General features: G+C 33.5%; 1 protein-coding gene across 2 annotated transcripts; it reads right to left on the reverse strand.

Annotated features, from left to right (window-relative positions):
- Positions 1-1,371: 1,371 nt before the first annotated feature.
- LOC139876349 (uncharacterized) lies at positions 1,372-9,748 on the reverse strand. 2 transcript variants are annotated; one of them, XM_071863658.1, is made up of 19 exons: positions 8,520-9,748; positions 7,755-7,829; positions 7,463-7,667; positions 7,277-7,379; positions 6,568-6,660; positions 6,316-6,402; positions 6,083-6,169; positions 5,863-5,937; positions 5,650-5,731; positions 5,404-5,516; positions 4,863-5,035; positions 4,277-4,481; positions 3,482-3,596; positions 3,143-3,388; positions 2,507-2,571; positions 2,371-2,427; positions 2,190-2,283; positions 1,941-2,081; positions 1,372-1,835 (listed from the first exon to the last, which is right to left on the reverse strand). In XM_071863658.1, the coding sequence occupies exons 1-19, from the start codon at positions 9,531-9,533 to the stop codon at positions 1,698-1,700; spliced, it is 3,168 nt and encodes a 1,055-aa protein (XP_071719759.1). In that variant the 5' UTR covers positions 9,534-9,748; the 3' UTR covers positions 1,372-1,697. The 2 variants fall into 2 exon arrangements, with proteins under 2 accessions (XP_071719759.1, XP_071719758.1); XM_071863657.1 differs by having other exon boundaries at positions 6,316-6,411.
- Between the last annotated feature and the right edge of the window lie 293 nt (positions 9,749-10,041).

Genomic DNA, 10,041 nt, shown 5'->3' on the forward strand with positions numbered 1-10,041 from the left:
TTGTTGTTGTTGTTGTTGTTGTTGTTGTTGTTGTTGTTGTTGTTGTATATATATATATATCAAGGATTTATTGTATATAATTGGATAGCAGTACTAGTATTACAAGCATTGGACTCAAAAATGGAATCATGTCTAGAATATATTGCATGCATCACTACATCATAGAATTACCAAATATGTATGTATGTAGTTCTATCTTTTAAGCAATATTCAACCAGGAGATAACTTTTTGAAAGCTACCAATGGAATAATGAGGTTGTAACACAAAAGAGTTTTGTAGATTTGATAGATTTTGGTGCGACTGAAATGCTAAAGATTAGCTTTGCAGTGAAGGGAAATGAGTGATTAAAAAGTAAATGGCAGGAAAAAGATTTTGCATATGGGAGGAAATTAATAAAAAATAAATATAAATATTGGAAGAATGGTCTATACGCTAAGTTAAAAGACCAAATGATGAGATTAGTTGAGTGTTGAGTGTTTGTGTGAAGTTGAGATTGATTTGGGCTTTGCCCTTATTTTATTACAAGAAATCTATTATTTGCTAAGATTATACATTTAGCACAATGAAGTTCATTATTTTGTGTTTATAAATGTTTGAATGCCCCCATTCACATAAAAATATATTGTTTCGTATATATGAAATTCGTCAAAAAACTGTCTAATAACATATATGAAAAGAAAAATGTCCGTGTAATTTTTGTAATTAAGTTAAAACTATATAAATAGACTATATACTTTCGTTTTTTTTCTTAATGCATGCTTGATACCTTAAAAAATATCAGCGTATACTATATACCTTCAAAAAATGTTCTAATGTAAGTTATTAATGACCGGTTACTTGGTGAACCGGTAAAATTTAATTGTTTAACATTTTTTTGCATTTTATATGGCTACAAATAAGTCATATTCTTCTGTTTTGTTTATAAAAGAATAATTTGTTCCGATGTATCACCAACGTCATTCTTTAGAAAGATGTCACGTCATCGTTGAGTTTTTTATCCGGTTACTATGTTTTGTCTGATCATAACACTTTTTAAAAGTATATAGCATACACTGTTATTTTCATTTTCTAAGTTATATAGCCTAAATTGTAAAAAAAAGTAAAAGTATATAACCTATTTATAACTTTAACCCTTTTATTTTAGTCGATTTACATTTCTTAACACTTTTCGTTGACTTTTTAACCAAATCTTATACAAAACAAGATATGAACTACCTACAAAATTATATTTAAATTCAAATATACCTGATAAATAAAATAAAATGACAAACTTATGTGACATACCACTATTACCAAGAGTATAATCCCACTTTTCTACTAGTTACACGTGCGCAATGATAATAACATGTTAAGTTTTTACTTGGTAAAAAAAATTAGGTATGTATCGCACTTCTTTCACCATCAATTCATGAAAATTGTATCTTCTAACATTCAGATCACTCTGTTTCAAACCAGTTACACCAATACACAATCTAATTGTAAAAACCTTGATCACAAAAAAAAAAAAAAAAAAAAAAGAAGATATATTTACCATTTAAAACTACTTGCCATAAAAAATCCACAATAATGTTAAAAGAGAAAAAAATCAAAAGACTACATATGTATGATCTACCCAACTGTAACCACCTTGTCTGCATTAACAAGCTGTTCCAATCAAAGAAAATTTTTCATATAAAATTGGCTTTTCATCGCGCCGCTATTCAACAGAAGGGTTTTTAATAATATCGTCGCCTGCATTTGTAACTTCGTTTTGAGCTTGAGGAATATCCTTTTGTAGCATGAATGTTCCTTTAAATGTCATCATACCCGAACATGTTTGCTTAAGTTCAGCAAGCTGATATTCAAACAAAACAAGTTTATTAATAAATGGGTTTTAATAAAATATAAATATAAAATATAATGAAGTTGACTTATTTATTAATAAATGAGTTTTAATTACCTCTGGTGGAGCTATCGTTTCAAAACCAAACTTATTAGTCCATATAGATTTAGCTTCTTCAGCAGCTGGAAGAACAATCTTCTTTACTTTCATAGACGTAAGTAGATTCTCAATGCAAGTGAACAGTAGATTAAAGTATCCCTGCCAATGGTCAAAATAAACCCAAAAAAATAAATAAAATTTTTTTTATGAAAATCCCCAACATTTACACTAAATAATAATACACAATTAATATAATAATATATTTACCTTTCCCTGGTTGCATTTACTTGTAGCAACTAGTGGAAGTTCAGCTATATCCTCTCCAAAAACGCGAAACATCCCAACCGATACTACATTTGACCTGCACAATCAGAATAACAATTGCCTATTAATTCAAGGAGGCGTTAAACAGGGACCAAAATAATGTGAAATTACAACATGTCCTTACTCTATAGTCAATATTGCACAAAGCATCCCTGCAAAGTCTTGACTCCAAATTTTCCTTCTGTTAAGTGGATAAGATTTTTAAACGATATAAAACAAAAACAGAAATAACTATTAACCATAATTCCATTTGTGCTTACCCGTACACCATTGAAGGAATAAAATCGCGTCCAGATGTTGCATCAATGATCGGGTCAAAACATTCCTAGTAGCATTAAAAAAAAATTATTATCACCAGTTAAGTTCAAAGTGCCAGCCTATAAATAAAATCAAGTTTTCAAAAATCGCTACTTGAGAGTACTCGGTCCGGACTTTTTATAGAGTACTCGGCCACTTAGTGAGCACTCGCATGTTGACCAAGTTTGACTTCCAACGATTTTGACCAATTTTGACTGATTTTCTAAGTAATCCCCAACTTTGCCCGAGTTTTGACCAAGTTTGACCGATTGTTGACCAAATGTTGACCCATTTTTGACCGAGTTTGACCAAGTTTGACTAATTTTCCAAGTAATCCCTAGCTTTGGCCGAGTTTTGACCAAGTTTGACCGATTGTTGACCAAATGTTGACCGAGTTTTGACCATATTTGACCGGGTGTTGACCAGGCTTGACCGAGTGTTGACCAATTTTGACTGATTTGTCAAGTAATTTCGAGCTTTGGACGAAATCTTGATCCATTTTCCTAATAATTCCAAATTTTGACTGAGTTTGACTAAGTTTGACCGAGTACTCGCCGAGTAATCCCGAGTTCTACAACACTAATTAAAATAGTACTCACATGAAAAATATCTACAGCCTGCGCCAGCAACTTTCTGGTATCGCGAGAAGCGTTTTTGCCACTGAGAAGCACAAATCTCATTTCAGAATTAACGACGTTATCCGCCCCGTTATCTTTTTGTTTTTCCCTTAACGAGGTTAACAGATCATCAGGTAGCAATTTAGGTTCTTGAGTTAACAAGTTTGCTAAATCTGAATAAATTCTCTCACAATCTGTGCAGCAGAACCACTTCCCTTTCGGCAATGCCTATAGATAATTTAAATAAAATTATATTTTATTTTATTTAAAGAAAAAAAAAAGAAGAAAATGCAATAAGAAGGTATATGTGATTATGTGCACCTTTATATCAGCCATATTATTGTCTCTAAGACAGCCGATGTGATATTCCCTTTCACACTGATCACAAACAATAACTGTTCGATCATTGAAGACCTTTTTACTGAAATCTTGGCATCTGCATATAATAAAGTCTCAGAAAGATTGTATTTGACAATAAAAAAAAAACAATAATTTTAGATATATAGATATAGATATGACAAACTGAGTGCTTATGGGTTGGTTAATGGGTCAAAAAAAAAACAACCATAAATGTTTCAATTATAATTAGTAAAAAACTAAAGTTACTTTTTGAAATAATACTTGATTAGAATCATGGATGGATTTTTATACGTATTTGACATATACTTTGGAAAAATTTAAACACGTTCAGTTAAATCCCTATTTACTACTCCCTCCGTCCCAATTTTGTTGCCCCAAACAAAACACACACAGTTTAATAAACATCATTATTACATTGTACATTTTGTCTTACCTATTTTTTTGTCTTACATATGCATAAATTAAAAGGGCATAAAAGAACTTTACCTCATTACTTTTTTAATTTATTTATGGAAGTGTACAATTAATTCGAGACATCCAAAAACAAATAGTGGACAATAAATTAGAAACGGGGAGGGTAAATTTTATAGATTTGATATATTTGAGATATAAAAAAGCCCAAATATATTCATCCCCATGCATATATGTTGAAATTGACACATGTAAAACATTAAAAAAAGATTTTCAGAAATGGGAAACACAAGTCGTAATATATAATATAATCATAAACATAATATATACGGGAAATAGTATTACCTGCATAAAACGCAAGCAACAAATTCAGTGTTTTCAGGGTTTTTAACAATACGGATGCAACGGGACATAATCTGCTCAATAGGATCAATACCAGTAACCCTTCCAGCTGCCACAGCATTATCATTATCTGCCACAAGTTTCATTGCTTGTTGACAATATTTACAATACCATTTTCCATGCGGTATGCTATCTAAATCAACACATTCTGCATGCACCAACACAAATCATATCAAACCACTAATATACTAACTATATATTTTTTTTTAAATGGCAGTATTCAGCATCACCAAGAGGGGACTTGACAACCTTCGCGATCATATGCCACCTACACACGCGTTAGAAGGAAACCCAAATCGCAACAACCCTGGCAGTACAGCTGAAGGTTGGGAAAGCCCCCTCCGAGAAGCTAATTGCTGGCAGTACCAATTAGATCCCGGCCCTTAAAATCAAACCTGCGCCTACTCGTTAGGACAAACAGGCTGCCCCCTCTTATAACACTAAGGCAATGCCTCGGTGGTTACTAACTATATTTTTAACACTAAATTAAAAAAGAAAAAAGAAACCCTAAAATTTAAAAAAATGTCACCTTTATGGAAAGATCTCGGACATCCATCACATAGCATGAGTTCCCCGCCATCCCAACAAATTCTACATGCATCATCATTTGATTTTACAGATAATCTTCGGTTTTCGTTCATCTTTAAAGAGACAGAATATTCGTGAAGAGACACTCCGTTTGAAATGTAAATGTTTTCATAGCTGTCATTATTTAGCAGCATAAAATAGCAATAAGAACACACATTATACACACAAAAATATAATATAAGAAGATTTAAATAATGGCAAACATATGTATGTGTATATGGATCATGGTTGAAAAATTCTCAACTCGGGGAGTACCCGCTCGGGACATTGAAGGGAGTAATTAGAAATTTTAATCGGATTGGACTTTTTATACATTTAAAAATAGTAAATTCAAAATAATATGGTAAATACAGCAGAAACCATAAGCATAATTGTCTAGAAACATTTAGTATAATCATTCATTTGTTCTAAAACTCTAGTTTATATCATATTATAATGTTGACCAATTTTGACTTTGACCGACTAAAATGGAGACAACTCACGGTTTTCTACGAGAAGCCCAACCAGCATGAGCTTCAAACAATGAAGCGCTGACTTCAGTTTGGCAGCAAGAACAAAAGATTCCACGCCCCTTCTTGTAACCTTCCAGTAGTTTCTGTTGATATAATATAATTAAATAATATTAATATTTAAAATAATAATAATAATAATAATAATAATATAATAATAATAATAATAATAATAATAAAAACTGGAGATTAAAATGGATAAATTATAAAACGCTTCACCTCTCCATGACTAACATAAGTCAGTTCAGTCCCATCGGGTAAACCTCCTTCCTCAAAAACCGCCGAATGCAGTTGCAGATTCCTGGAATCAACATCAAATAACGACCCACAAAAACTTATACTCCTTTTTTTTGGGCGAAAGAACATAAACACTTTATTTAACAAAGATCTTTTATAATGAAAAAAAGCATTTTAATACAAAAAGAAACTAACTTTATTGTTGGCTTTTTTCCACTCTTCTTCTGTGAGGAGGTACGTGTAGTAGCATTATCAGTAGATCTTGATGATCTGCGACCACCAATATTAAATTAGTATTTCTTTAAAAAACATTAAAAAAAAAAAAAAACAAGCTTGATGATCATTATGCATCCACCCTTAACAATTATTATTATAGAATTTACAGTAACAAAACAACCCAAGAACGCACACCAACCTTTTCACGATCTTCGATTTTGACTTAAGTGGTGACAATTCATCCTTCATTGAACCTTTGGATGATGTCGCAACTGTGTTTGATGACCTGAAAGTCACGTATCAAATCCGTTATGAAATGGACTAGCAATAGATTGTAAAGTAAAAAAGAAACGTGACGTAAGAAAAAAAATCAAGATAGGTATAAGTTAAATGAATACAGTATTAAATTAGAAAGTAGTTATAGATACTAACTTCCTTTTTCTCCCTTTTCCACTCTTTTTACATGGCAAAAGTGAAAAAGCATTACTTGTGACGGCATCTGTAACCGGAGTTGAAATCCTAAAAATACTCATTTAAAGCAAAAAAAAAAAAAATTAATATTGATTTATAAACAAAAATCCTAGATCAAATAATACAAGGATATACTGAAATAGGTATGATTATATGTTGTCTTCAAATATTTAAAATAAAACAAAATAGTAGTTAGCCAAAATAGATACTAACTTTCTTGGTCTCCCTCGTCGCTTCTTTTTCTTTTTAACTGAGGAAATTGATAAGGTGTTACTTGTGAAGGCCTCTGAAACCGGACTTGATATCCTAGATATAAACAAATTAGACAAAAAATTTCATTTAAAGCTAACATGCAAGTAATCTTTTTTACACGTGTCCAAATACATTGATAATGGAAATCCTAAATCGGGTGATAAAGAATAAGATTATAAGATAGCCAATTAAAATTTCTTCTACAGACATACGTGATTTCAATTGAGTATGTGAGTAAAGATTGACAACATAAGCAATATATTGTAAGTATAAATAAAATAAAATGGTATACATAAAGAGCATGCGATATTGGGAGTGCAAGCGAAACGCAAACATTAAAGAAATTACCAAATTATATAGCTTAGTTTAGTATGTAGCGAGCGGACGACTAAAAAATGAACTAAACCAAGGGTAGGAGAGAATTCACAGGCTAAACTCATTTTGTGGTGCAGATTGAGCTCAATCTGTGTGCATGTGTGCATATTGACTCAATCTGTGTGCATATTGAGCCAATCTGTGTGCATATTGAGCCAATCTGTGTGCAGATTGAGCTCAATCTATGTGCAGATTGAGCTCAATCTGTGGGTTCTATGGGTTCTCTCGCACCCTTAGTTGTCTCTTGATCCCTTCACTATATATATATATCTTTATCATATACAGCAATACGCACCTATCTTCTTCATGAGTTGTAGCCGTTAGTTCAGCTTGCACTTGTTTTTTATCCAAGCAAGATTCACAAATTAACAAATTTTCAGTTGATGGTTCAATTGAGCCTGAAAATCAATAAAAACTCCAGTAAGAAACTCTAAAAGCAAAAAACAGTATAACAAGTTGTCTCATCTAGAGCATTTCTCACTGTTGCAATTGGTACACAAAAAAGGTCCCTTCACAGGCAATGAACTAATTACAGTTTGAAGAGCTACTTCTAATCTTTCCAACTCCCCTGCTTTACATAATGCAATCAACTCAAGAAGGCTTTTTCCATTTTCAAGATAGATAAACTTTATTGCATGTCGATATGATTTTCTTGCATGCAACTCAAACTGAGAAATTGGAATAACCTGCCATTAGACAAGTATATAAAGGTCATGTTATATAGAAAATGTGTGTTAACTACAGTTTTTCATTTTAAGAGTAACATTACTTACTTTGATGCCATTACAAAGATTGCAAGAACACAATATGCCAGCACCTTTGATTAGTCCTTGTAGATTGCTGCCTCCCTGTAATGATGTCATGCATGATCAATATAAGAACCACATTAATCACATGGATAAGCAGAACACACACATACACCAAAAAAAGAAGTTTACATGAAAATAATCTATATCTATATCTATATAAAAACGATAACAACCACACATAGATCTTGATTTAGGGCATTTATGACATGAGTACAATCTATAGAATTCATTTACTTGCACTATATAAGAACTAAACTATAAAAGAGTGACAACGCTAACATAGTGCATATGTATAAATCGATTTCCATATAGACTAGCGAGGATGCCGAAAACAAAATACGCACAATTGAGCGCCAACATTCAAACCTACAAAATCATGTCTTAACATGTTCATCTTTTCTTTCATTAATCTAAGTTTATGAATTGCCTATATATACAATTACATTCCACCATAATAACTCAGACGGGATACTCTAACATTAACCAAAATAAGCCCTAATACCATTCATACACAACACACTAAATCCTATCTAACACAAAACCTTTTCCTAAACAACAAATCATCGAATCTCAAATAACATTTTTCCTTGAATATTATTCCACTCAATAAAAAGGATCAAAAGCACAAAATTTTGTTCCAACTACCATGCAAAATATCCAAATTCCAAACAAACTACAGTAAGCAACAATATATGAAAAACTAACTGTGATCAGTAAGTACCAATGTACCTCATTATCCAATTTGTAGTAAACACGAAACCCCTCGAGCAAACCGGTATCAAGAAGCTCCCTCGAATTAATAGGCATTCTTTCCAACCCAATCTTCTTAGACATTTTCAGCTCCAACTTCTTCATTGTTGGAGTCTCCAATTCTTCCACATTATCCTCCTTCTCCTTCATTGAAGATCGCGTAAACCTCTTCGGTGTATCACCATTCACTTGATTTTTTCTCTTTTTTCGCTTCACATTCTTCTCCTTCTCCTTCTCCTTCTCCTTCTCCACCACTAATCCTTCTCCGCCATTGACTATTTCCAACACTTCCGCCGCCATTGATCCTTTTGTAACATTATTCTCTTCCGCCACCACCGATCCAACTCCGGCATTGGCCACTTCCGCCACCGTAGACTCCTCACCATCATTAACTCTTTCCACCGCCGCCGATTCTTCTCCGGCAATAACAACATCCACCGCCGCTTCATCTCCGGCGTTGACTACTTCCTCCACCACCGATCCTACTCCGGCATTGGCCACTTTCGCCACCGTAGACTCCTCTCCATCATTACCTACTTCCGCCGCCACCGATTCTTCTCCGGCAATAACAACATCCACCGCCGCTTCATCGTCGGCGTTGACTACTTCCTCCACCACCGATCCTACTCCGGCATTGGCCACTTTCGCCACCGTAGACTCCTCTCCATCATTACCTACTTCCGCCGCCGCCGATTCTTCTCCGGCAATAACAACATCCACCGCCGCTTCATCTCCGGCGTTGACTGCTTTCTCCACCGCCGATTTCTCCACACTAACAGAATGTACATCCGGAATCTCAGTTTTAATCCTTTTATTCCGTCGATTTACACTAACTTTATCACTCAATTTCACAGGACTATTAGCAGCCGATCGCGTAATCCTCCGTTTAGTATCAGTAACTTGATCCGGAGAACCTTTTGAAGATCGAGTACGGCCGACGAAGCATGAAAACTCCGATCTAGCTTCCAATGCGAACGCTAGTTCTCGCTTCATTATCGATTTCTTCAACGATTGATTTTGTCAATTTTAGGGTTCAATAAAAGGGGGGAAATAGAAATTGAGGTACGAAAATGTGAGATTGAGTTATATGAATTACGCAATTAAAAAGCCCTATGGTTTTCACGCCTAAAATCGTTGCTAGATTTTTCAATTTTTACCTGATTTGGGAGTACCTTGCGCATGATTTGAAAAGAGCCCTAGATTTTATGTAGATACAGAAACAGGGTGAGTATGTATAGGTGAACTGAATACGGAGTAATAAATATAAAACCATTTTTAGATAATTATTCAAAATGAATGAATAAATGGATAAAAAAATCTGTTCGTCTGCTAATTTTCTTTATATTTTCCCAGTTGGTCAAACTGATGACTGGCGGGTTGACAATTTAACTATCAAGTCTTGGAAGTAAAATTTGATACATATGTGACATGTCTTGTCGAAGTAAAATTTGATACATCGTTGAGAGCGTTATTAGACCACTCCCTATGGGTTAGTTATTCG

This window comes from Rutidosis leptorrhynchoides, chromosome 11 (assembly GCF_046630445.1).
Source record: "Rutidosis leptorrhynchoides isolate AG116_Rl617_1_P2 chromosome 11, CSIRO_AGI_Rlap_v1, whole genome shotgun sequence".
NCBI lineage: Eukaryota > Viridiplantae > Streptophyta > Magnoliopsida > Asterales > Asteraceae > Rutidosis > Rutidosis leptorrhynchoides.

Bases quoted from the DNA above. Each gene is read 5' to 3' on its own strand.
- LOC139876349 (XM_071863657.1), bottom strand. From the start codon at position 9,533: ATGAAGCGAGAACTAGCGTTCGCATTGGAAGCTAGATCGGAGTTTTCA. The intron at 2,428-2,506 runs GTAAGCACAAAT...TCCACTTAACAG, and splicing joins ATTCCTTCAATGGTGTACGG to AAGGAAAATTTGGAGTCAAG. The intron at 2,082-2,189 runs GTAAATATATTA...GACCATTGGCAG, and splicing joins GTAAATGCAACCAGGGAAAG to GGATACTTTAATCTACTGTT.